The sequence below is a fragment of the Mycteria americana genome, chromosome 12, assembly GCF_035582795.1.
Source record: "Mycteria americana isolate JAX WOST 10 ecotype Jacksonville Zoo and Gardens chromosome 12, USCA_MyAme_1.0, whole genome shotgun sequence".
Taxonomy (NCBI): domain Eukaryota; kingdom Metazoa; phylum Chordata; class Aves; order Ciconiiformes; family Ciconiidae; genus Mycteria; species Mycteria americana.
Window position 1 is genome coordinate 1,446,440 of NC_134376.1, and position 26,005 is coordinate 1,472,444.

The 26,005-nt window shown below is 62.8% G+C and overlaps 2 protein-coding genes and 1 long non-coding RNA gene across 3 annotated transcripts in view; all 3 read right to left on the reverse strand.

Annotated features, from left to right (window-relative positions):
• PRKCB (protein kinase C beta) overlaps positions 1 to 394 on the reverse strand; it is a 128,936-nt gene extending 128,542 nt beyond the window's left edge. Inside the window, exon 1 of the mRNA XM_075515013.1 lies at positions 91 to 394. Within this exon, the coding sequence (XP_075371128.1) occupies positions 91 to 260 (170 nt within the window). The 5' untranslated portion in view covers positions 261 to 394. The remainder of the gene's footprint in view (positions 1 to 90) is intronic.
• Positions 395 to 1,901: 1,507 nt separating this feature from the next.
• On the reverse strand, positions 1,902 to 10,159 carry LOC142416033 (uncharacterized). Its single transcript, XR_012777610.1, has 4 exons — positions 9,162 to 10,159; positions 8,371 to 8,646; positions 7,548 to 7,774; positions 1,902 to 2,468 (listed from the first exon to the last, which is right to left on the reverse strand). It is a non-coding gene; the product is annotated as an uncharacterized LOC142416033 (long non-coding RNA).
• A 9,193-nt stretch (positions 10,160 to 19,352) lies between these two features.
• Positions 19,353 to 25,250, reverse strand: AQP8 (aquaporin 8). The gene is made up of 5 exons (XM_075515259.1): positions 24,994 to 25,250; positions 22,491 to 22,617; positions 21,406 to 21,620; positions 19,777 to 19,911; positions 19,353 to 19,395 (listed from the first exon to the last, which is right to left on the reverse strand). Exons 1-5 carry the CDS (start codon positions 25,248 to 25,250, stop codon positions 19,353 to 19,355), a joined length of 777 nt encoding a protein of 258 aa, XP_075371374.1.
• Positions 25,251 to 26,005: the final 755 nt, after the last annotated feature.

A 26,005-nucleotide genomic window follows, 5' to 3' on the forward strand; every position in this document is an offset into this window, starting at 1 on the left:
AGGAGGGGTCCCGCCGGGCCGGGTCGGGGACCCCGGAGCGGGCGAGGGGGGGGTCCCGGGGGCGGCGGTGCCGGCCGAGGGGTCGCTCACCAGATGAAGTCGGTGCAGTGGCTGCAGAAGGTGGGCTGCTTGAAGAACCGCGCCGTGAACTTGTGGTTCTTCACCTCGTGCACGTTCTTCTGCCGCAGGGCGCCCTTGCGGGCGAAGCGCACCGGGCCCTCCTCGCCCTCGGGGCCCGGCGCCGCCGGCGGCTCGGCCATGCTCTGCGCGGGCTGCCGGCCGCCGGCTCGCTCCGGTCCGGCCCGGTTCGGCTCGGCTCGCTCCGGCCCTGCCCGGCGCGGCGCGGTCCGTCCGCTGCAGCTGGGGCCGGGGCCGGGGCTGGGCTGCGCTCGGCACCTCTGGGTGCAGCTGGCGGGAGGCACCGACACACACCCGCGCCGCCCCGCCCCCTCATCTACATACCGCTTCCGCCCCGCCCCTCATCTGCATAACGAGCCCCGCCCTCCGGTCGCGCCGCTTGGCCACAGCCCCGCCCCTCTGCTTTGCATGCTGATTTGCATAGCGCCGCGCGGTGGGGGCGGGGGGACCCCCCGACCCGCCGGGCCGCCCTGGGGCGCAGTGGGCGGTGCCGGGAGAGGCTCCGCCCGCGCAGCTCATTTGCATACCCCACCTGGCGATGCCGCCGCGGCCCGGCGGGGGGGGGGGGGGAGGGGTGATGGTGCTGGCCGCGGGGCTGGCGGTAACAGAACGGGGAAACGGGGGCAGCCCTGTCCTCGAGCCAGTCGCGGGGGGCATCTGCGCTGGGGGGACGCAGGGAGTGACGTGGGAATGGTGGCTTTTCCCAAAGGCCCTCAGGAGTCCGAGGCTTTCAGTGCCAAGGCCGGATTCACGTTGCTCTGCCCGGATTTCTGCCCTGCGCCAGCCCGGGCAGCAGCAGGGGCCCGGAGTTCAGGGGGGTCCGGGCTGCAGCCCCGGCAGACGCGGGGGGGGGCACGGCCCCGTGCCTGGCCGGGCGCAGGGGGCGACTGCGGCCGGGGGAGCGTCCAGAGAAGGGCAACGGAGCTGGGGAAGGGTCTGGAGCACAAGGCTGATGGGGAGCGGCTGAGGGACTGGGGTTGTTCAGCCTGGAGAAAAGGAGGCTGAGGGGAGACCTCATCGCTCTCTACAGCTGCCTGAAAGGAGGGGGTAGAGAGGTGGGGTCGGGCTCTTCTCCCAGGTAACAAGCGATAGGACGAGAGGAAATGGCCTCCAGTTGCGCCAGGGGAGGTTTAGATTGGATATTCGGAAAAATGCCTTTACTGAAAGGGTGGTCCAGCACTGGAAGGGGCTGCCCAGAGAGGTGGTGGAGTCACCATCCCTGGAGGAGTTCAAAAACCGTGTAGACGTGGCACTTGGGGACGTGGTTTCGTAGGCATGGAGGCGTGGGGTTGACGGTTGGGCTAGATGATCTGAGAGGGCTTTTCCAACCTTAATGATTCTATGATTCTATGACTGCGGCCACGAGCAGCCCGGGCAGGGCCACGCTCCCGAGGCAGGCCAGGGCTCACGCACAGGCACAAGGGATGCAAAGCCGAGCAGCTCAGAGGTCCTCTCAGAATGTTTTTTTAAACTTACAGTTCAAATAATGACCTTCTTTTACCCAACTCACTGAAAACGTCTCAGCGGACTGGCATGGAGGAGGTTTCAAACTGCATTTGCCATTCGTCCTTCTTGCTACCTGCCGGCGTTCCCTGAAATCGGATCTGCCGGCCTCCTCCTCAGTGTCCCACTCCGACGCCCATGTCTCCCTGTGCCAGCCCGGCGCTGCGTCGCGCCTGGTTTGGGAGCGGAGGCAATGAAAAGTCAAATCAAAACAGGAGACAACTTTAATTGAAACATAATAATGAAAATATTTCCGTGAACAACAAGTCTTTCTAAGTTCTCGTTTGTGGGATTTAACTCTGGCTCCGCAGCCACGTGATCATTTTCCTTCTGTGGCCCGAGACCGTCCCTGCTCCGCTGCGATCCAGCCCTCCATCCTACAAGCTCTTTCTCTGAAGAATGCCCCTTGAGTTCTATGGAATTAAATGCCCAGGAGGCTTACCAGAAATAGGCCCAGAGCTGTTATTATGCGGCTGCTTTAAAAGGTTCATTACACTAATAAAACAGAGCTGACCTGTCCTGCTGATGTCGTCTTTCCATAAACAGACAGGCTTGTTACTAACACCCAGCACCATGTGATTTTAATGCTAAGAAGGAGAAATAAATTGCAGGCATCCCTCCTCGTGCTGCGCTTGTGTCAGGAGGAAATGAAGGGGAACCTTCCCGAGGCCTCCCGCGGCGTGCCGGAGAAAGCGGGGGCCGAAGGCGGTGCTTTTTCTCCCCGTCGTCGTGCCAGCCTGTGCTGCAGGGTGTCTTCTGCCTTGGGCGCAAGGCCCTATTCACTGCTGGATTGCACATAGAAATCTTCGCGACAGAAATAACTCCTTCTGCAGGCAAAGGAATGAGAGCAGTAATGAAAATAATAACAGGTCATTTTGATTCCTTTCCTGTGTACTTTCGCGAAGGAAAGTGGTATATTACCCTAAGTGCGTGCTGCACTTAACATGTAGCCATGCCAGGCTGAATTCTTCTCATTTTAATTGTAAACTCTGGGCTTTGCCTGTTTCTTCTTTGTTGTTCTTTTACTGTATGTACCCATTTTCCAAACACAGCCCGCATAGCTGCTGCATATGAAACCCAGCGGCAGCAGAAACCACTGAGAAGATGTCTTTAATTTCCCCCTGTAAGTATTGATAATCATGTTAGTATTCATGTGCAAGCTTTTTTCACTCTGCTGGGCCAAGAAGTACAAAAGCCAGGTACAGTTCCTGCTCTCGGGAGGTTGTTTTCTTTTTTCCTTATTTTTCCATTTTCATTATTTAGCACACTCAGAGTCATATCATATTAAAGGCAGGATTTTCAAGACCACGCTCATTCTCACGGGAGCTGGGTATCCAGATCCCCTCAGCACTTTGCGATGTCAGGCTGAACATCCCAGCAGCTCCTTCCTCTAAGGAAACTGTTATATTTATTAATGCAAGTCCCCACAGGTGCGATGAGAGGACAAACACACAAACAACTCTGAACCGGCACTCTCAGGGGAGCGCAGTGCGTGGAGCAGAGGGGAAATCAGCCCAATTCATTCCCCTTTCCATAAAAGTGCAGGTTTTGTATCGCATTTTCCCCACCATCGGCTCCTGCCATCAGACAGAGCAGGGCACCGATACCCAACCGGTGATACGGGCAAACGGGGTCTCCTTTCCCTGCCTGCAGCTGCAGAGCACCTCCGTCGAGCACCGCGCTGTGAAATCCAGGCTCGCCTTTCCCCGCGGGCTCTGCGGCCCCCCTCCGCTGCCGGGGGGTGGGAGACCAGCCCCGCAGCCGCGGGAGAGACCGAGAGACAAGGGGTGCAGGAGCAGGCTCCCATAGAGACATGATTCACATCCTGAGGAAAGGACCTCATCCTCCCACCAGGCAACCGAGGAGCTGCTTTGTGGAAGGGAAGGCGCCGAGCGTGCCGCAGGGCTGCCGCTCGCTCCGGGAAACGCGTGAGCAGAAGAGCCTGGCGCGAGGCTGCGGGGTCGGGGTTGCAGGAGACAAGTAACACAAGCCCTTTTCAAGAAAAACCCCGAATGACAACTAACAAACTGCAGGGGTTCAGGTCAGAAACCTGCTGCAATTGCACAGCCCGGTGTGTTGTACCAAGGCACGCTGCAACGGGCTGCGGTGCCGGCCGGCTCCAGCCCTGCAGCCCTGCAGGGGCTCGCTCTGCACCGGGGTGGAGAGAGTCAGCCCCAAAGTCCAGCAAAGAGGCAGAATCTCCAAAGAGAAGGTAAATTCTCCCCATTTCCTCAGCAAGCTCTGCCCCCACACGTGCAGGAGCCCCTCACGCTGCCGGTGTGGACGGGACGTGTGCGGGAGCCGTCCCGGCGCAGCGGCTTGCGTGGGAACGCAGGCGAGCTCCTGGCAAGCGCGCTGCAGCTTCCAGCCTCGCATTGATGTAGGGATGCTGCTCCCTTGGTGCCCACATTGGCTTTCTCTAAAGAATTCAAAGAAGCTGGAGAACAGATTTTCTCTTTTTTTTTTTAGCATTTGTTTCTTAGGGACCTAAATCCGCCACAGGAAACAGGTGGAGGAAGAGTCGAACTCTAATTAAATATAAAGGTGTCTCAGCAGCGCTCAGCGGCCTCCGCCTCCGTTTGCGGATGCCGTCTCGCCCCCCCAACATGCCGGGAGGGCTGAGGCAGGGACAGGGGACCCTGGTGCAGGGACAGGGGACCCCGGAGCAGGGACAGGGGACCCCGGAGCAGGGACCTGCTGTGCCCTCCCTGCAGGGGCAGCCAAGCAGCAATCGCTCCACGAGCGGCAAGCCTTAGCTCTGGCTCTTACGCCGTGCGTCTCCCCGTGCCTCCTTGCAGCTCTGCGGAGCTCGTGTGAAGCTTTCTGAGGACAAACCCGAGCGCACTGAAAGCTCACAGGAGCAGCAGGCTGGATGCAGGCTGCTGGGGCCCGGGAGGGGTCTGCCAGTGCTTGGGGCTGCGTGCTGAGGCAGCAGCACTGGAGATGTAAGTAAAGTTTTTACATCCAGGAGATGTAAGTAAAGTTTTAAAAGCTTTCACCTAAAATGTTCTTGCCAAGAAGGGGCAGATCCACACACACACACACACACACTTACTTTCTTCTTTCTTTGGAGGAAAGCCCTGGTCCCACCAAACTTTGGAAGGGCTTCTCGCTGCTCACAGCAGTTGATTCCGCAGGCCCTGCAGCAGAGCCCGCCCGCGCGGTACCCGAGGGGAGCACGGCCGCAGCAACACCGCAAAGGGCCCGTGGGGGGGCAGAGCCGCGGCTGCAGCCGCAGGCTGGGGCATCCCTGGCCACGCTGTCCCCGCCGGTCACCCGCTGGGGAGGGGGCTTCTGCCCCGGGCCCCGCGGGGACACTGGGGATGGAGGGGGTGAGGGCCAGGCCCCCCCGCAGCAGGGCAACGTCAGCTGCGCTGGTTTTTCCCTTTCTGCTTTCACAGTTTTTGCATGTTTCACGTCCTCCGTGCAGAGAGGACGGAGCGAGGAAGAGAGAAGCTGCGTTCATGTGAGGAGAGACCTAGTTACACACCCACCGGAGGCAAGAGCATCCTTCGCAGCCAGCCGCTGTGTGAAAACAAAGCGGCCCAAACGTTCGCGCCTGAGCGTTACATAAACCCGCACGAGCGGCCGGCGGCGGGGAGAGCAATGGGGAGAGCTGCAGAGGCACGGCCGGGCGGCGATGCTCGGCTGGAACAGCCGCTGCTCCAATCTGTGATGCGAAAAGCAATCGTTTTCATTTACTTCCACCCAACTTTTTTAGCAGCCTTGATTTGAGCCGGCAGCGCAGATGCCGAAGCGCTGTTTGCTCTGGGTCTGCGTGGCTGCGCCGGAGGGGAATCAAACAGGGCTGTCGCTGAGGGCCGTCGGGACCACCGCCCGCAGCATGGGGCTGCAGGAGAGGTTGCAAACACGGGGAGCAGAGATGCCCAGGTATGCTGGGCAGAGAGGAGGAAACCCGGGCAAAGAAAGCAAAGAAATATTGTCCGTAACGGTCCCCAGAGCTCAGGTTGTTCAGCTGGCAGAGAGCTGGCACGTGCTGACCCTCCACCCAGCCGTCCCGGGGTGGGAGGGCACGAGCAAGCGAAGGGCCTGCAATAAAAAATGATAGTTAAAGAGGGCTCCATCCACCCCAAGTCCGTCCGCCCAGGGCAGAGCAGGCAGGACAGCATCTCCCCATCACACCAGAGAACACAATTTCCTGCAGAAGCAGAGCTCGTGCCCTGTTTCCCGGCTCCGAGCTGGTCTGTGCTCCTTTGCCCAGGACTCACGGGCACCCAAGAGCAAGACGGGGCGCGAGGACGGCCCGGGGGTGCAGTCCCCAGCAGGGAGCTGCCAGGCTGTGAGGGGCTCGGGGACAGAGCCAGAGAAGCAAGCCGGTTCCTGGCTCAGCACGCAGACTTGCAGCGCCTGGTGTTCAGGGCTTGTGTAAGTGCATTGCTATTTTTCAGGCCCACCAACGTTTCTTCCATCCCTCCTCAAGGCAAAGCACACTGCAGATGAATAAATGAGATGAGGAGCCTGTGTCTTTCGCTGCCCCGCGGCGATACACCTTCTACCCGCTCCGGCAAGGGGCACGGGCACCAAACCTGCCAAAAAGCTGCAGGAACCGAGTGCTCCAAACCTGCGTGCATGGAAAGCGCAGTCACACATCGGGTACTTGCGTGGTTCAGCACATCACAAACATGGTTAGGCTATTTAAATATTTCATATTCCTGTCTGCTGGCTTTCAGGGAGAACAAATTAATTCTGTTTCATGTACCCAGAAATGGCCCACATCAAACCGCCTTCCTGCACAGTTGGTTAAACAAAGTTAGCGGCAAAATCCTTGGAGCTTTGCTGCTTGTTTCCAAAACCATTTGATCAATAAGTGGCTTTCATGTCCTATGACGGTACGATCGGAAGCGGTCGTTACTTCTTGCTATTGACCCAAACCGGTGGGGATTTCCCGCTGCCTCCCAAGCTGGGTTAGCGCTCGGGAGAATTCAGTGTGGTGGCAGGAGCCAGAGCGGCACTGCCGCCTCCGTGCCTCACCTGTGTGCAAAGGCGAGCTCTGGGCTCAGCACGGCAAGGCAGCAACATGCAGAGTTAAAGACAGCTCTTACATTTGCTGCTGGATTATAAAAGCGGGACCCAAACCGAACAGCAAGACCAAGCTGTAAGGGATGGGCTCAAGCTGACGCACGGCCACTTTCCCATCCGGCTGCACTAATGCAGTCCCTGCACCCGCGCGTGCACCCCGAGTGCCCGGCACCCTCCCGGCCAGGCAGCTGTTCCCCCCTCTCCCTTTCTTAAGACCGGTCTTGTCCGGGGACTAAGCCCAGCTCTGGAGGCAGAGCAGAGGGGGAGCAGAAGTGCCGCACACCCACCAGTGCCGGCGGTGCCACGAGGCCCCTGGAATCCTCTCTCATCTCTCGGGATGGGGCTGCAGCCCCTGCCTCCTCTGGGATGCAAAATAATTCTGCTCGTGCCATGGCAGACTCCAGCTGCCATCCCCCAGGACCCGGATTTCTCTGCAGCACTCCTCCTTGTAAGGGATGGCTGGTTTTATATACACGGTTCATCACACCGCTCAGAAAAATCATCTGATCATGAAGTTATTCACCCAGCCCTGCAAGCAGCCCCATTTAAATAACAATGAGGCTCAGTTACAGGCGGCAGGGCTGATCCCAGCCCGCAGCGACTTCTTCATTAAGCTTTGCCTCCGAGGGCTTTCCTCACAGCTGAGCCATTAACCTCTTCCCTTACAGCCCCTGTCTCTGAGCCAGCAAACCCCCGGCCCACAGAGCCCAAGCGGGCCCTGCTGCGGGTCAGGGCTGCGCCGGGGGATGCTCCGGAGCCTGGTGCTTCAAGAATGCTGTCACCTGGGTACCTTCAATCCTGGGCGATGGAAATCCCCAGATAGACGCTCCTACCATGGCTTTGGCCTTTGTCCACCCCCAGCTTACCCTGGCATGGCTGCTGGCACGCCCTCGGCACGTAAATCCCTTCACACAGACGCTTCGCAGAAAACCGGGCAGCTCTTCCCCGCTTGTTCTCTCCAAGCGAGCACGGGTCTCGTTTGGCTTGTACCGCTGAAGCATCGTGCTCGTACTCCGCTCCCTTTCCCCCAGCAGCTCTGCTCCTGGGCCGCCGTCTCTCCAGCTGGTCCAGTCATTTCCCAGCAAAAACAAGCCTGGGACGAAGCACAGATCTCCCGTTAGCACAGGGTGGGGTTTGCCTTTTCTCACCGCTTTTATCTCGTGTTATTTTCCACTGGAGATTATTCCAGCTTGAAGGCGAGTGCCAGCGGGCCAGGCGTGCTGGGGTCCTACCTCGCTGTCCCCCGACGTCCCGCCAGCCACCCTCCCTGACCCCGCAGCTGGCAGGAGCGTGCCCGGGCGCTGCGGTGGAGCTGGCGGAGGAGAGGGAGGCTCGCAGAGGATTTGCAGCCGGAGACGTGGGTTTCCCTCCTTGTTCCCCCATCCGTGGCACTCTCCTGTCTGGTGGTCCTGCCTTCTCAGCGGCCTCACCTCGAAAGCCCACGCGCACACACGCACCCTCCGCCACTCAGCGCTGCTGCCGGGGAAGGCTGTGGATGCCACCGCCCAGGTGCCACCAACCCCTTCCCCGGGCGCTGCGCCTGCCGGGGTGGAGAAGCCTGGCCGAGCCCGCCCCAGGTGACAAGTCCCCCTGCCGCTGGCGGCTGCCGGGCTCCGTATCCTTACACGCAGGTTTGCGTTACTGGAGCATCGCTGATGGGCTGCGATAGCCATGGCCCGGGCGTCTCACCTTCCCTCCGAGGAGCGGTGACCCCGGGAGCCTGTCCACAGCTTTACCACCGACATTGCTGCCATCTTCAGCCGTGGCATCGCGTCTCTGCAGTTCGGTTACTCCTCTCCAGCTGGGTTCCCTCCAGCAGCACCATTGCAGGCGAGCGAGCTCCTGTTTGTGACGGCTTCGGGACTCCAGCGCCAGAGCTGCAGACGAGCTGGTCTGCTCTGCACGGTGTGAAGCATCGTGGAACCTCACGGTACCACTCAGACCACAAATTAAAGTCAGACAAAGCTGGGGAGGAAAAGCGATGAAAAAAAATTTGAAAACAGAACAACCTACCTGTTGATGAATTTCCAGAAACATTCAAAAATGTTTCATCAAAAAAAAATGAAAAGAAAAAAATCCCCCAGAAAGACTTGCTGCTTTACTAATTTAGAAATCAAAAGGATTTTTGAATGGAAAACATTTGCATGAGGTTTTCACTCCTCTCTAACTGAATGACTCGTTTTGGGGCTTGGACAGCGGCGCCTCAGCTGCTGTTGGGCTCCGTTTGCCCAAGGGCATCCCCCCGGGCGGCAGGTTGGAGGGATGCGGGTGCCAGGCTGCCCTGGGATGTCCCCTGGGTCCCAGGGTCCTGCCCCAGCCCACACCACCGGCCCCAGCGCAGGGAAGGGGAGGGAGCTCAGCACTGGCCGAGTGGGATTTGTCTGCTGTAAATCGCAGCAGGTTGTTTTACTCCATGAGCTGCGAGGTTTATTTATCCCTCCCTTAGGCTTGCTCATCTGTGTTTGTTAGCCAGATCATACCGGTTGCCATCTGGAGGAAGCTGTAAATTGTTTTCTGGCTTTTCCCTACCGACCACGGCTCCTCCAGCTCCTTCCTGCCCCTCTCGGAGCGGGAACTCCGCAGCACCGGGGAGCAGCGGACCTCAGCTCCTCCGTGCGTGACCCAGCCCCTGCCTGCGGGCAGCTGGAAGGGCCACGGAGACCTGGGAGCAACGGGTCCAGGGGGCACAAAGTACTATGGAGGCTCCTGTCTTCGGGAGGATTTTTTTGACTCGTGTCTGTGTGTGGGATGTCAGGCCACGGCCAATCCATTCACCGCACCCAGCCCGCGAGCTGCGGGAGGCGCAAATAATCCTCGTCGCTCGCGGCGGTCGCGTTGCAGCGACACAGGAGGAAGGCCCGTGCTCCGCCAGCAGCCCCCGAGCCAGCCGCTTTCCCCAGCTCCCCCTCTACGTTCCTCTTCCCAACCTCGCCACGAAACGCAGGTGCTTCGGCAGCCCCCGGGGCAGCGCTGGGCGCTGAGGACAGCCCGCGAGATGTCCCCCGGCCTTTCCCTGGCGTCCCCCCTGCCCCAGGGCTGCCCGCTCCCGGGAGGGTGGAAGGCGAAGCCCAGCACTCCCAGCTCAGCCGGACCGCGTCCGTGGGGGTCCTGCGCCCTCCCTCCCCCGCGAACGCGCGTTCGCCCCGTTAAGGGCCGTCCTGCCGTTTCCCCCGGCCCCGATTCATTCGAGGGGGAATCTCCTCCGCTGAAAGGGCCCGCCGGGCTGCCGGCAGGCATCCGGCCATCCTTCAATCCCGCTGCTTTGCACGTGTCCTCGGAAGCCGCCTGCCTCTCCCAGTTCTGATGCACCCCAGCAACGCCAGCGCCCGCGGGCGGCCCTGCCCGCCCTCCAAACGCGCCGGCAGCCCGCCCTGCCGCGGCCGGGCAAGGGGGGGACCCGCCGGCCCCGGCCCCCGGGGGACCCCCGGCCGGGGGAGCCCCCACCCGTGTGCGGGGCGGCCCGGGCGGACGCGGGCTCCCTCCGCCCCGCCCGGCGGGGGAAGTCACCGTTGCCACGGCAACGGGAGGGCTGCAAAAAAAAAAAAAACACCAAAAAAGAGGCAGAAAAGGGGAAAAGAGCTGAGGAAAGCGCGGGGGGAGGGGAAGGGCAGCCGCGGGGGGGGGGGGGGTACCCGGGGATGCTCGGGGGAGCGCGGAGCGCGGCGGGGGCAGCCGGCAGGGAGCGGCACGGCCCCTGCGCCCACCCGGCACGGCCCCGGCGCGGCGGCTCTGCAGGCCGGCCCCGCCGCGGAGAGGGCTCCCGGGCCCGGGACCCAGCCGGACCGGCGGCGTGGGGCCGGGGCAGCCCCCGGTACCGGCCCAGCCTCGGCCCCGTCGAACGCTCAGAAACCAAACGCCGTGGGTCAGCCCGCTCCGCCCCGGGCCCCTCCATGGCTGCAGCTGCAGAGATTTGCTTCGTGTCCCACGCGGCGGGACAAGCTGTTCTCCTTACGCCGAGTTTTCCTTACGCCGAGTTTTCCTTACACCGAGGCCGAGTCCCGAATCACCGCAGGATCCCAGGCCCCGGCTTGGGAAATGCGCTCAGGGCACGGGCAGCGAAGGGCGCGGAGCGGGGGACGGCGCCCGGCTGGCGGTAACAGCAGCCAGGACAGACAGACACAGCCAGGAGAGACCCGTGTATGCCAAGGGCAGTCTGCAGCTCAGCATCTTCTGCCCAACCTTCCCCTGTCCTCTTTGTGCAGGGTCCGAGCTGCCGGAGCCCCTGGTCCTGCTCCCTCGCCCCGCAGGCCTGGGCGGTCGGGCCGGGACCCCGGTGCAGGGGCTGTCGAGGCTGGGGATGCCCTTTGCCGGCATTCGCCCCGTGGCTGCAAAGAAGAGGAGGAAGCCACGCCAGCACCAAGGTGCCAATTACTCTTTCATTAGCAGCCGATGTATTTCTTTATCAGCCCTGTGCTTCTCTGTACAATGTTGATCATTTTGATGGAGCATTTGTTTTAATTTCCCAAATGAGGAAGCAATCTTGTAAATATTGTGCAGTAATTAAAATGGCTATTTATTGTGCAGCATTCTGGCTGCTGCCAGCACAGAACCTGATTAGCATTCCCCTTCCGCCGAGCCTTTGCTCCAGCCCGTCCTGCTGCTCCGGCGAGCTCCTTCGCCCTTGCGCCTCTCGCTCCGACGTCGGCACGGCCAGCGATACGCAGCCAAAGCACCTCCATGCCTGCGAGTCCCACTGCTCCGATTCCTCACTGCTAAAAAACAAACGGAGGTCTGATATCCTCCAAAAGCTGAGAAACCCAGCAAAGAGCCATAGAAACTCTTGCTTCTGAAGCAAAACCCCTTCCTTGGGGTCTTGCCGGCAGCATCGGGATCGGCCGCTATGGGCAAATCTCTGGGTTGGGGACAATGGAGTAACACGGGGTCTGGAGGAGAGGGGCCGTGCCTCGGGGCGGTGATCCCTGTGCCAGCTCTGACCCCAGGTTAGGGGGTCCCTGCCCCCTCTCTGCTTGGCCCGGGGAGGGAGGTGCCTGCCCCACGGCTTGCGGTGGTCCTGCAGTGCCCCCTGACCAGCCCCGTCACCACCTGTAAGGTAGCAGGGTGCACGTCCAGACAGAAGTCCCGGAAAGGGACCGAAGTGTCCCACAGGAGGGGTGACAAGCCCGCTGGGAGCTGCCCTTCTGCTTGGGCCCCCAGCCCCGCCACGGGAGGTGGCTTTAGCCCCTTTCAAGAGCCCACGCCTGTGTCGCAGCGAGGGGACACCATCCCAAGGCTGGCACAGGCAGCGGTGGGTCCCACGCCGCCCGCTCCCAGCAGAGCCCATGGGTCAGCGCCAGCGACCTCCATCGTGGCTGACCTTGGAGGAGGATGGGGACGGGGACGGGGAGCACGGTCACGCGTGGGGTCGTGCAGTCGGCTCTGCAGCCCCTGCATGGGGCCGGGCAGCACAAAGCTGCAGCCCGGTGAGAGAACAGGCTGTGCACGGCTGGGGGGGCAGAAATTTCTCTAAGATGGCTCAGAATCCTCCTCCCGGGTCTCCATGGTGACCAGGAGCCTGCGCCGGCTCCGGCACTGGGTGCAGGGGTGGAGGGCAGGCGGCGGCCATGCTGCCGGGGAGTAGAGCGGCTCCCACCAAGGACCACAGGGTGCTGGGGACACGCCGGGGGGTGGAGAGGGGCCCGGTGGCCCAGGGAGCGGGACCACAGGCTGCTCACGCGCCCCCACCGCCGGTACTCACACCAAGCCTGACAGCGAGGGTCAGGAGTTACATGTCAGAATCTGCTCTTCCACTCTCATCACATTTGCAAGAGCACAAATTAGTTATCTGAGGCTTTGCCTTGTGTGGTTTCTGCTTATTATTTCCTCTCCACAAACATTCAAATAGGCAAAAGCTGGAAAAAAAAACCCCCTTGGAAATAAACATCTATCCAAATCCATTTTAAAACCCCTTTAAAATGTAAACCCTTCCAGCTTGAGCGATGTTGGGTGAAGAAACACTTTGGTGCTGGGGGAAGCGAGGCTGAACGTCTCCGGGTGTGCGGAGGGGAGGTGCAGACCCCCTGCCACGAGTGGCTCGGCTCCCTGCCAGCCAGGCAGAAGCGGGGCTCTGGGGGTCCCGGGCCCCCACGCCACCCCGTCCCCCGCTCTCCCGCCCAGGAGGCACATTTCTGTGCTGGCTCCTCTCTGGGGAGCCCGAGTAGGCTGCTGCTGACAGCGAAAAGAAATTAAAGATCAATAAAATGAGGAATAGAAGCAGAAGCAGGGGGTGGGAAGCTGAGGCGTAAGCCCCTCTCTCCCCCCGCTTTCCTTCCACCAGCCCTGCTCCGGGGCCCGTCCCGCTCTGCTGCGGGGGTCGGGTCTGGGATCGCTTGGTCGGGCCCCCAAAGCTGAGCCGGGGACATCCCCGCCTGCCCCCCATGAAACACCCCCAGCTCTCCGGCTGCCGTCGTTCGCAGAAGTCCCCAGAGCTTTGCGTGTAGTGGTGATGCTTGTTAGTGCTCTTTGCATATATGCTAATCGGCGGGGAGGCTGCTCTGGCATTTGTGCCTTGTTCTCGGGCTGCAGAGTAAATATAGCAGCGGAGGCTGGCGCAGCGCTCCGGGGCGGCACGGCGGCGAGGGATGTGGCGTGGCGGCAAGGGACGCTGCCCGGCCTCGGGGCGCGTCCCCCAACCCCACGGGCACCTTCCAGGCACGGGAGGGCACGAGCCCGTCCCCACGCCCGCACCGCCTGGACCCTGCTAATGGCACGGCTTTCAAAGCTTCCCCAGAATACATTTAGACTCCCACTCCCTTTACCATCGCCTCAGTCCCCGTCTCCTACATGCAGATGCCAGCTCACGCGCGGTACCGGCTCTGCGCGTCATCGCCCACCTCCGCCGTCCCTCGCGCCCCCGTGCCGATGCCCACGCAGCCACTGCCGCTCTCGCCCCCGGGACGCCCCGACCCGGCAGTGAGCGCCCATGGGAGCTCCCCATCGCGCCGGCACCCAGGGTGGCAAGCAGGATGCTCTGAGGGCTCGCGCAGAGACCCGGGAGATGACTACAGGGGAGGCTGGAAGAGGGGTGCCAGCCAAATTACGAGCTGCCTTGGAAGCCTGGCGGGCGAAGCAGCCGCCCTGCCCGCTCCCCCAGGGCCGCCAGCGGCGCGAGGGCTGCGGGAGCTGCGCTGCTCCCCGCTCCCACGCAGCCCCTCGCGCGGGGCCGCTGCCGCGGGTGCCCCCCTGGGTGCCCCCTCCCCTGCAAGGCTCACGTAGCACCCACAAGCACCGGAGGAGTCCGGGGGTGCGCATCCCTTGGCTTTTTCACGAAAGGTCTGCAACCCCCCCGGCCCTGTGCTGGTGCTGCTGCTGCCTTGCCTGCGTCCGGATTTTAGTGCAATTCCTGTTTTTTGAAGGTTTTTTTTTTACATAGTCAGGGGCCAGAGTCCCCCAGTTTGCTCCCGCAGGCAGGAGGGAGCCGGGAGGTGCCGGGGAGCGGAGGAGCAGGTTGGTGCCATGGGATCGGGTCCAGCCTTAACCGGCGGGTGCTGGCAAAGGGCAGAGCATCCCGCTGCCCCCAGCCGTCCCCGCTCGCTGCTGCCTGCGTCCGCCCTCTGCAGCCACTGCGGTTCTGCCCGATGGACAAAACGAGCTAAAAGAATTAAATCACCTTTTCTTTTTAAGGCTGTGATTTTTCCAGCTGTAGACTGGCAAAGAAAACCTTTACAGCAGAGCAAAGTGAGAATTCCCAGATGCTCTCATGGGCCATGTTCCAAAAAGCATTCATCCATCATACTTCGCCGCAGCCACGCTCTTGGCATCTTGCTGTGCTCCTCTGCTCAGGGACGCTGCTATTTTAAGAGGAGGCGTTGGGGGAGCGCGCTGCCAGACACCCCGAATCCTTCTGAGGGGAGAACTTAGAAGGAAAAAATCCGGGGGCTCCTCCTTTCCCGGACCGCGGGGTCAGGGTGGCAGGCGCCGGGGAACAGGGAGGTGGTGTTCTGCCCGCGGATGAAAAGCCTTTTGTGAGCCCGGCGCGGCGGCGCGGGCGGGGAACCGTGGCTGGGTGAGGCTCCACCGCCGAGCAAGGAACCCCCACGGGGCCAGCACGGCTCGGCGCCTTGCTGAGCTCACAGCCCCGGTGATTTCTTCTTGTTACGAGCGCTGCTGTCTGATTATTGCTAACATGCAGAGTTAGTGCTTCTTCGGCCCGTTTTTCCCTCCCGCCTGGACCGTCCCTCTCCTGGAGGCGAGCTCGGGGGTGCTTGGGCAGCGACGCAGCGATGGAGCCAGGTCTCCTGCGATAAGGGACTCGGTCCTGCAGCGTTGGTGTTTGGGATCCCAGAGAGCGGCCCGGGAGAGCAGGGCTCCCTGCCGGCTGGTTCATCCCTTGCCTGCCCGGGGGGTGCCAGCCCCTCGCATGCAGCAGAGAGGAGAAGTCACCCCCGCTCCCGGTGACAGCGGGGATGAGCTGCCACCCCCCAGCAGGGACCCGGCTGCTGGGGCAGGGCTGCACGCGTGGCCATGGCCGCGCACAGTCATGGCCGTGGGCCGTTCCCAGGCGGGGTACGGGGCTGCATCCCACCCCGGCTCTGCATAACAGCAGGGGGGCAGGGAACCCCCCAGACCGGCCGTGGCCCCGTGTCACTGAGCTCAGGGCCGAGCCGTGGTGCCCTGCGCACGGGCGATGTCTGTCGAGCACCGTGCCAGGGCCGGGGGCAACAAGTGCCGCACGTCGCTGCCACCTCAGCTCCCCGGCGCGGCGCGGCGCGCTGCCCGGCCGGCCGTGAATTCCCTGTTCCCGGGGGGGGCTGCGGCGCAGCGGAGCCGGGCAGGTCTGCGAGCCGGGGAAGGAGAGAGACTCAGCCGAATTAACCGATTCATTAATTCGCACATTTGCACGCTGCGTATCAGCTATTTCCAGCATGATGCTGCTGCCAGCGGCTGCGTCCCACGCAGCCACCAGCCAGGGCGGGCAGAGCCACCCCCGCCGGGGACCGGGAGGATCGGCCGCAGGTCGGGGCGCAGGGCGAGGCGTGAGACACAGCGAGGGCTCCTGCACGCCGGGCATCGCGCAGGCTGGGCGGGGGCCCAGCTGGAATCGGGGCCACAAGCCGAGGTCCGGGCTCCTCCGCTGCTGGACGTGGGCCACGAGCGAGCAGCCCGGCTCGGTGTCCACCGCTCAGCACTCGGGGCTGCGGCGGGAGCCTCCCGTCTTGGACAAACACGTGGCTGTTCCCCGCGCGTGGGCTGGCACCGGGGAGCCCGACCGCAGGCGGCAGCGCCGCTTTCTTCCCCCGGTCAATGTTTAACCAGGGTGTTTATCCAGAGTGAAAGAGCCGCAGTGTGAGGGCAGGAGGGGCTCGGGCAGGCGTGGGGACAGACAAACATCCTTCTGATGCTGTTCCCAGAGCACACCCTGATTTTTTTTCCCCGTGTCCCTAAAGCGCTGGTGCCAGCCACGGCCGATAGCGCCCGGGCGAGCACGTGCACGATGCCTGCAGAGCCTTCAGCGGCTCTCGTGGACCAGGCGCTGCCCTGGGCTCCCCCCGGGCTCGTCATCACGCAGGGGTGTGAGTGTCCGTGTCCTCGCCAGCCCCAAACCATGGCAATTACCACCCCGTTAGGTACAGGCACCCACAGCATCGGTGCCCCACGCCTGCCCCGCTCCCGAGCAGCATCTCCATCCCAACGGGCGCGAAGAACCTGGAAAACACCAGGCGGTGTCCCGGCCCTGTGGCAGATCCGTGTGCCAAGAAAAACATGGTGCAGACCCATGGCCAGGCCTGATGTAAATTTAATTGAATGGGAATGAGATGTATTTTATGTCCTTAAAGCACATTAAGTGCTTGGAAGTTAATTGGTATTTAATTAGCATAAATTAAGCTCTTTAATAATACTCAGGGAAAAACAACGCAGTATTACAGATGCTTTATTAAAAGTCACCCTGACAAATTAAAAATGAGCGTGCTGAACACATCAACAGCAAAACAGGGAAGCACACGCGGCCGTGCATGGGCCATCCCCGACCTCCTGCCCCCCTCGCCTGCGCCCGGGGACCGCGAGCAGCGTCGCCGCCCCGGAGGGACCGCGGCCCCTCGCCCCTCGCCCGCAGCTGCCGGGAGAAGGGCCCTGGAGCCGGCCCCGCGCGGAGGCAGCTGCAGCCATAAGCGTGTTTCCTGCGGTGCCGCGGGGCCGTGCTTCCTCTCGAAGGGGGAAGGTGGGCGCCCATCGCGCCCGAGCGCGGCAGCCGCCCGCAGCCCCGCTCCGTTGGAGGTCTGCGCCCCGAGCAGGGCCAGGGCGGGTCGGGGCCCCCACGGCGGCTCCGCAGGGCCCCCGGCTCCCACCAGCGCCCGCTCCTGCGTCCCCAGGGTCCCTCTGGGGAGGAAGCAGCGACTTTGCTCCTTCTTTGGTTTGGCATTTTTTGCGGCGTTGCCGTGACAACCGTCCTAGTGACATCTTCATGCTATTTGTCTCCTTCTGTGGGTTGCATCGTTTTCCTTCCTGAATGAGCAGCTGCCCGTGCCCCGGCTCCCCTGGGGCCCACGCTGCCCACCGCGGGGTACCGCGTCCCCCTGCCCAGCCCCGGGAGAGCCGCCTGCGGGGAGGGATGCAGGCAAACACGCACGCCCGACGCAGGGATGCTTTAATTCTGGCATTTCCTCACTTCAGCATCTCTACAGCCTCGTCCTTTTCTAAAAAAGAATACGTCTGTGTGTGTGTGTGTGTGCGTGCACGTGTGGGTCACCTCCCGGGCTGGAAAAAAAAGAAAGCAAGCTGAAAATAGAGAGGTGACATTGTGCAGGGCTCTGTCAGCCCCACGGGGACATCAAGAAGCCGGGAACGTCCTCCCTGCCACAGCCACAGCTTTTCTGCCTCTGCGTGGAGCAGCCCAGAGGAGGGGTAGGAAGCACTTGCTTTGCCCAGGGGCTTCCTCCGGAGCCGCTGGCAGCCGGAGCCCAGCGCACCCGTCCCGGCCCTGGGAGGCTGCTACTGCTCCTGCTTACGCACCCTGGCCCTTTCCCACTCCCACCTCCCCGTGCCCCCCAGCCCCTTTCCGGGCGGGTGCTGGGCTGGGCAGGGCGGGCAGCCCCGCTGCGGGGGGCACAGCTCTCGCAGCACAGCCCCTTCCCCAGGGCCAGCACCTCAGAGCCACACGTGTAGGGGCTGGGAAAGCAGCAGGCATTTCCCAAGTTAAAAGCCTGCAAAATTAGGGGTGACTCAACCCAGGTAACTCGAGGGGTTCCCCGCTGGGGCTGGGAGCGTGCACCATGACACTCGGGTGCCCGTTTACCACCCAACGAGCCCGCTGAGCGGTGGGGATGGGGCCCCTATGAATCCCCCCCCCATGGGGGAGGCTGGAGAGTCCGCACGATGAGTCAGGGCAGAGCTGCCGTAGGGGACGGCTGCCCGGCTGACGTAAAGCTGCTGCGCTGGCTCCTCTCCCCGTGCCCACACAGCTCCACCGCTCTCCTGCCAACTCCTCCTGCTTATGGCAGCAGCTCCCTCTGCCAAGGCAGCCCCCTCCCCTCGCCCCCCAGCCCTCATCCTCTGGCCGGGGAGGGACAGACCCACCCGAGCTCTCAGCCGGTGCTTCACCCCCTGGCCCTCCTGACGCTGAGAGGGGCCAGGAATCGGACTGCCGCCAAAGCTCCCTTCTCCCGTCACCCTCCTATGTGGCAGCCTTGGTGGGGCAGGCCACAGGCAAGAGCCGCTTGGCATCGTCCCGCACCCGCGCGAGGGACGGGAGCCGACCCACGGCACAAGCTGGGGAGCGGGCTCCCATGGAGGAGCATCCTGCCATGCTGGAGCGTGGGCTCCCCGCGGGCTGGGTGATGAGGAGGGAGCTGGTGGAGAGCGAGCAGAGGTGCCCGAATGGGAGACAAATGCAGGGGCCGGCGTAGGGCACGGAGCCCCGCAGCTCCCACCGCCACGTTCGGGGCTGGGGGGCTCCCACGGGTGTGTGCCAGGGCAGAGGGAGCGAGCTGCATCGGGGCTCGGAACTGATGTTGTCATGAAGAGGTTGGGAAGCGATTAGTGTCGGCGCTGGCGAGCGATGCCGCATGGTCCCCAGGCGTGGCTGCCTGACTCGGCTTCTTGCCACCTCAGCAGGATTGCAGCAGGCTCCTCACAGGGCATTCGGGAACCGGCAGCTCTCGCCGCCGGCCCTGGGGAGCTAGAGAGGCTTGGAGAGCAGCCCAGCACCGGGCTGCGGCCACAGCCACACACGCCGGACCCCCTGAGCGTGGGGCAGAGGTGCCCACCCCGGAGGGCACAGGGCTCCCCGGCACCGCAGACCCCCAGGCACAGCCCTGGTGGGACAAACGCCGTGCGTGGCCGATGCCGGGGGAGGCTGGGACATCGTGGGCACTGGTGGGGGTCAGAGGATGCTCCCGGTGAGCCGGTCCCGCAGCCACAGCAGGGGCCGGCAGAGCCCTGGGGACCGGGGTGGGAGCGGCGCTGCCTGCCCCTGCTGCCAGCGCAGGGCGGCCTGGTTCGGCTGGGCTGCCTTCCATCGTCCCTGCGGCGTCGCCTGAACCATCTCCCGAGCACGGGCTGCCTGGGAGACGCAGAGGGGAGGCGGGACGGTGAGGAGCAGGAGCAGGGGAGATGCGGAGGGGAGGTGGGATGGTGAGGAACAGGGGCGGGGGGGCTTCACGCCGGCTGTGCTGAGCCGCACCGGCCGCCCGCGGCAGGTCGGCGACAATGGCACGCGTGCGGCCCCCTGGCCGGCATCACTTCAGGAGCAGGCGGGTGGTCCGGTCACCGATGAGGAGCCTTTGGGGAGGGAAAAGAGAGAAACTCGGGGTTAGCATTTTTGCCGTTGCAAGCGTGCAACAGAAACCCAGCGACAGCAACAGCCCGGCAACAGCCCGAGCCTGGATTCCCCCCGCAAGAAGACACAGACGGAGCAGTCAAACGCGGATTTGGAGACAGGTTGGATCTTTGCTGTCGCCCTCGCCTCGCGGCAAGGAGAAGGGAAAGGAGTCTCCAGACCTCGGACACCTCCCCGGAAAAGCGGCTGCTTGCAGCCTTGACCCAGGCAGCAGGGGAGCAGCCGGGCAGGGCGCAGGGCAGAGCCCCTGGGAGGTGGCGGGGGGGAAAGGGGGGGTCAGCCTGCAGGGCTCCGCTCTCCGCACCGCTGCGGGCATCACGTACCTCACCAGCACGCCGACAAGGAGGGCAGCGACCATGGGCCCTACCCAGTAAACCCAGTGATAGTCCCAGTAGTTTGCTACCACAGCTGGCCCGAAGGCTCTGGCAGGATTCATGCAGGCTCCGGACACGCCGCCTCTGAAAGAGGAACAAACCGGCTGCGTCAGCCCTGCGGGACGCGAGACCGGCACCCGTCCCCCTCGTCGCCTGGACGGGGCGACGCGCGGGCTGGGAGGGGGTGCTGGGCCGGGGGGCAGCAGCGTACCCCCCCCGGGGCTCCTTGCTGGGGGTCCGGCCCTGCTCTGGGTGGTCAGCGGGTTCGGACCCCCCCAGGCTCCATCCAGGCCCGGCTGCTCGGCGCCTGGGGACAGTTTGCTTCCGAGCCCGGCCCCGACAGCCCGCGGCAGCAGCTCACCAGCGGGCGCCTGCCTTTGCTCACGAGCGTTTGCAAGCTCTCGGGGAAAACCCGACACGCGGGGTGGGAGCAGAAGTGCCGAGTCTATTTTGGGGCTTACCGGGAGCCGGGCTTGTAAAGAGGGAAAGCTCCGCGCCACGCGTAGGTAGCGGAGCGGGGCAGGAGAGACAATAGCGTTTACAGATTAAAGAAAACTGCAACAGATAAATATTTGCAGACGAGGTTTGCGCAGTGTTTAAATAAGAGCTGGGAATCCCGCTAGAGGGGGCACTGCCTTAACTAAACAACCCATTAACATTCATAATCGCACGCGCTCGTTATCTGATTGCGGCGGCACAAGACCCAGGCCGCTCGCCCGAAACGCCTGCCTGCGCCGCGGCTGAGCTTGGCAGCGTTTCCAGCAGCCACGAGGACACACGGCGAGGAACGGCTCCAGATAAACCCTCTCCTGTTTGCTCAGGGCTTCCCACAACAAACACCGCCCGTGCGGCCTTTTGGTTTTATCAGCCCGTGACGGGTACTTGTAAAGGCCGCTCTGGCTGAAGGGCCACGCGCGGGGCTCGAGCCGCCGGCCTCTCCTGCACCCGGCCGGGCTGCGCCCAGCAGCTCCCCCCAAAAATGGCAGAGGGGCCAGTGGGCATTGCCAGCCTTCGCAGCGTGCCCAGCTCTCCTCAGCTGACCTGGCCAGCAGGTCCTGCGCTGTGCTGTGCTGCGACGGGGCACATCCCATCCCACCCCATCCTATCCCACCCCATCCTATCCCACCCCATTTTATCCCATCCCATCCCATCCCATCCCATCCCATCCCATCCCATCCCATCCCATCCTATCCCACCCCACCCCATCCCATCCCATCCCATCCCATCCCACCCCACCCTATCCTATCCCATCCCATCTCATCCCACCCCACCCCACCCTAGGCACGGGCACTCTCCCCTCCTGGTGCAGGATGCAGAAGCCGCAGCGCTGGCCAGGGAGGGCGCGGGGAGCCCTGATGCGGGGACCCCTGATGCGGGGAGCCAGTGCTTAGAGCTGCCCCCCTCAGCTCTGCTCAGCCGGCACCCCAGGGAGCTCCGAGCACCGGCTCCGTCCCCGCAGCCCGTGGTCCCATCCTGACCCCCGGCTCGAGGCGCCCTGCCCGGTGACAGCGGCCGCTGGAGCGGATGGCACCGGCTGGCCCGTGGGAACACGCACAGGGAGAGGACTCGCGAGCTCACCCTGCCAGGATGTCGACCGTGACCGTGAAGCCGATGCAGAAAGGCGCCAGCGGGGTCTTGGTCTTCCCGTTGATGGCACCCATGCAGACCGCGAGGACCAGGAAGGTGGTCATGACGATCTCGCCCACGAGGACAGAGGGGATCTGCTCGTCGGCCACGATGCTGCTGAAGGCTCCTCCGCTGGCATTCGCGTACCGCTCGCTCGCCGCCACGGCCTGCACGGAGGGAGCCCTGTTTGTGCCGTCCACGCTCCATATTGTGGGATTTAACGGGCATATGTGCTCACTGTCAGGATAGCGTGGGCGGGCGTAGCATCAGGTTAAAGAGGAGCTAATCTCATCACTTTCCTCCTGAAAGCCAGCCCTAAGCGCCTGGCAAATATAAACTCATTAGCGAAGGCTCTTAGCGTCTCCTGAGATAATGAGCCAGCCACCGCTCTCCCGGCCGCACGAGCGTCACCCAGCCACCGAGGGGTTTGCGGCGGCCAAACAGCACGGCGTTGCTGGTGCGGGCAACCTGGCTGCTGGGAACGGGCAGCACCAAACATACATCGACCTTAGAGCGCAGTGCCATAAGCAGAACCGCAGCCAAACGCTGTGCGTGAAAATGGCTGGAGCTGCAGAGGTACCGTGCATCGTTCTGTGCCTAATGAGCGTGCCGTAGCAAACCTCTGGAGAGCAGCTGCTGTCGAGAATTAATTAGCCGGGCCCCAGAGCGCCGGGCAGAGGCGGCAGCCCCACAGCTGCGTGGCGCTGCCAGACCCACGCCTGCGAGATGTCCGAGTCCTGCAGTCAGACCGTGAAAGACCTGGGCGGAGGAACTGGGCGCCCCGGCCCCGAGTGCCAGACAAGCCCCACACCCACGCAGCAAACCTCCGAGCCGTATCACCTCGTGAGGAATCAGCGCTCTTAATTACATGCAGAACAGATGCACCGAGTCCCCCTCGCCCTCCCCATCACGCCCGCTGCTGCTGCAGACCCTGGGGCTGGCCAGCAGGCTGGGACTGGCCAGGCCAGCTCGGGCAGAGCAGGGGGAGCCCCTGCACCCCAGCGTTAACCCTGGTCACGCTCCCCGGGTGTCCGTACCTTTGCCAGGCCAGCTCCTATCAGCCCTCCGCAGAGCTGGGAGGCCCAGTAAGGAATGAGCATCGTGATGTTCAGCCCACCGACCAGCCACACGGCCAAGGACACGGCGGGGTTGAAGTGGCCTCCGCTGCAAAGGAGAGAGGAGCATCAGCGTGGGGTTCACCCCCAGCACGGGCTTCACTCCTGGGGACTCGAGCGTTGCGCTCGCCATGGGCTGGAGCCACAAATGCTTTTTCAGTCCTTCCCGTGAGAAGGTGCTATGCACTGCAGAAGAGCAGAATCCGGCCATTTCCTCTCTCTGCAGTTGCTGCTTCAAAGCGGCACCATCTTTATGCTGGATACCCCACCCCTCCTGCAGTGCTGGCAGGGGCAGGAGCTGCCGTGGTGCAGTTTGAGGGACCGGGTTTGGGGCTGGGTCTCTGGGGACCCCCAGGTCCTTCCAGGAGCTGCCGTGGTGCAGTTTGAGGGACCGGGTTTGGGGCTGGGTCTCTGGGGACCCCCAGGTCCTTCCAGGAGCTGCCGCAGCACTGCCAGGGGAGGTGCGAGCAGAAGGGGTCTCTCCCGGCGTTGCAGGGTGCTGCAGGCTGCGGGGCGCACCGAAGCCCTGCCCCAGGCCCTGGTACAGAGGGTTACACCGCTGCACCCCCCAGCAAGAGCTTTGCCTGTGGCAGCAGCACAGCCCGGCCACAGCGCTCTCTGGAGCAGCTCCGCCGGGGGCAAAGACTCAGGGAGGAAAGGCATTCCCCTTTACACGCTCACGGCAGCCATCCCTGCTGCGCGGGGGAAGGAGAGGGGCTGGCAGAGCTGGTACCCAGCCTGGCAGGACACACATCCCAGGGAGGCAGGGAAGGGGCCAAGCGCTGTCGGGCAGGGCTGAGGCCACCTCCCGGCCACACCGGCGCTGCTGGGCTCTGCTGGGATTTTCGGGGTTTATCTCCCTCCGCTCGACGCAGATGCAAAGGCGCACGCGTCTCCCCGCATCCCTGCGCGCTGCCCGCCACGGCCCCGGGAAGGGCTGGCAGCAGCCGGCGCTCGCCTCGTTACAGGACCTAAATCATCCATCCTGAAGACTACATGCAAGACAAACTCAGATACCTTCTAATTAAAACTGATTACCACGGGACACGCATTAATGAACAAGTTTCATAACCAATCAGCCCTAATAATAATTGCCGGTGAAGGCGATGAGTCAGAGTGTCTAGGAACTATAATTACACCTTATTCTTCAGCTGTAATTAAAGACCCATCATATCAGAGCAGGAAGTTGTGGTGTTTAGGCTAGCAAACATCTCGGCTGGACAGGGCTCTGGCTGCAAATGCCCCTGGGAAGGGCGGGAGCCTGGGAGCTAAAGGAGGACCGGTCTGCAAATAAGCCCCGGCCGGAGCACCCACCCGCCCGCGGCACGGACCGCAGCCCGGCCAGCAAGCGCTCGTCCCGAGCCAGGCTCCTCTCCAGCCTCTCCGGACACAAATCTCTAAAACCTGACTTTAGGCTAAACCATCTCCCTGCGCAGCACCCTGAGCCAGCTCCTCCTGGCTTCAGAGCTAACAGGGGACCCCCGGGACCCCTCTGCAGCCCCTCCTCACAAAGCCCCCCCCCGTGCTGCTCCCCTGGCCCGTGGCTTCACGGTGCCGAGGGCTCGGGGTGCAGCGGGCATCCGGCTCGGCTCCGCCTGCACACGCACCCCGGGTCACCGAGTCCCGATCGTACGAGCCTCCCCACGGCGTTGTCCCTCCTAATCAGGGGCTGATAAATTATCAGGCAGTTTGCTCTGGACTGCGGGGCCCACGTGCGAGCCCGGCCGAGCCGCCCTCCCCGGCCAGGGGAGGTTTGTGTCCCAGCCCGGCGTGGCGGGGGGGACAGCCCAGAGCCACCCTGTCCCTGGGCTGCGCGGAGCTGACGGGAGAGAAGGGAATGAAACCCCACAGGGACTGTTTCAGCTTCTCCCTTCAGGATAAATCTCTACCTTAGCCTCAGACGACACCATTTTCAACAAGCAGGTTTGTCTAAATGTTGCTTTTGAGGAATTGAAACCATTTGTAAATGGAATCCAAAGTTTTCACCTGAAAATACACAGAGGAGCAGCATGCTTGGGTCAAAATGTTTCATTCTGACATCCTTTTAAAAGGAAACGTCTCAGCTTTCCAAAGGAACGCTTCTGTTTCAGCTTTGGCCATTTTTATTAAAAGGGGCTAAAAATTAAGCGTTGCAATCAAAAGCCAAGCGAACTCCCCCAAACCCAGGGCGTTATGGACGACCACCGCCTAAGCAGCCGTGCCATTAACCGAGAGGCTCGAGGGCAGTGCAGCGCTGCTGCGGTCACCGACATTTGGGCAGGAAAGATCCTAAAGGCAGCGTGTGGGGAGGCACGAGCATCTCCTCCCGTCCACGCGTGGAAACCGCGCGGGTGCTGCAGCGGGGACCGCGCCGCCCCCGGTGGGGGGGTGCAGAGGAGGTGGCGGGGGGAGCACGTGCAGCCCCGGGTGCCAGCCCCCCCCTTACCTGATGTCTCCCAGGATGGCAATGGTGAGCCCCAGGGCCAGCCCGTGCGCCAGGGCGGGCTGCAGCCTCCCCGTGCCCTCCACATCCTCGACCACGGAGAGGCAGCCGATGAAGATGAAGAGCGCGCTGCCCAGCAGCTCGGCCACGCAGGGCTGGGCGTAGCGCTCGTACCAGTGAGGCTGCGAGGACTTGGACTTGATGTCGATGTCCACCATCGCCTCCTTCACTGGGGAGCGACCACGCTTGGCAGTGGCCATGAGCGGGGCTGGAACAAAGCAGGCAGAGCCCCGGTGGCAGCCGGTCCCGTGGGCACGGTCGAGGAGATGCTGCGGACCAGAGGGCTTGAGAAACTGGAGAGGCAGGCTGCCCGCTCGGGTCTCCGAGCGGTCCTGGTGCAGGGACGAGGACCCTCGAGGAGCACCCTGCTTGTCCCGCTGAAGGGCTGGCAGGCTCTGCTTGACCTGTATGAAGAGGTAGCGGATGGGAGGCTCTAAGAAATGGATTGGATTTGCATTGCTAAAAAAAAAAAAAAGGGGCAATAAAACCTGATGGGCCAGCCCCGAGGAATATAAAAGCTCTTTATCACTGCCGTTCCTTGGTTCAAGGCTTTGGGGTTTTTTTTTCCCGTGGTTTTTTTTTGTTGTTGTTGTTGTTTGAGGGTTTTCTGCCAAGACTCAGGACACGATTCCTTTCATGCAGACACGCAGAGCGCCGGCACCGGTGCGAAGCCCAGCTGGCCTGCTTCACCGGGCAGCTTTTATCTGCTTCGCTGCCAAGAGGTAGCACGTGCCAGAAGGACCACGACACCGTGCGCACGGGGGCGCGCACGGATCCAGCAGCGCCCTGGGAAATGGCTTATACGTAAGCTCCGAGGAGGGAAAAACCACTCCTTGGGAAAAATCGCTCCTGGCCAAGGCTTAGCTCTCTGTAATTAAGTCTAAGCCCAGGCGTAACACAAGGGCCCAGAGCCCTTCCCGGCACGGTGCAATCGAGAGCCCCGAGACGCGTGCGG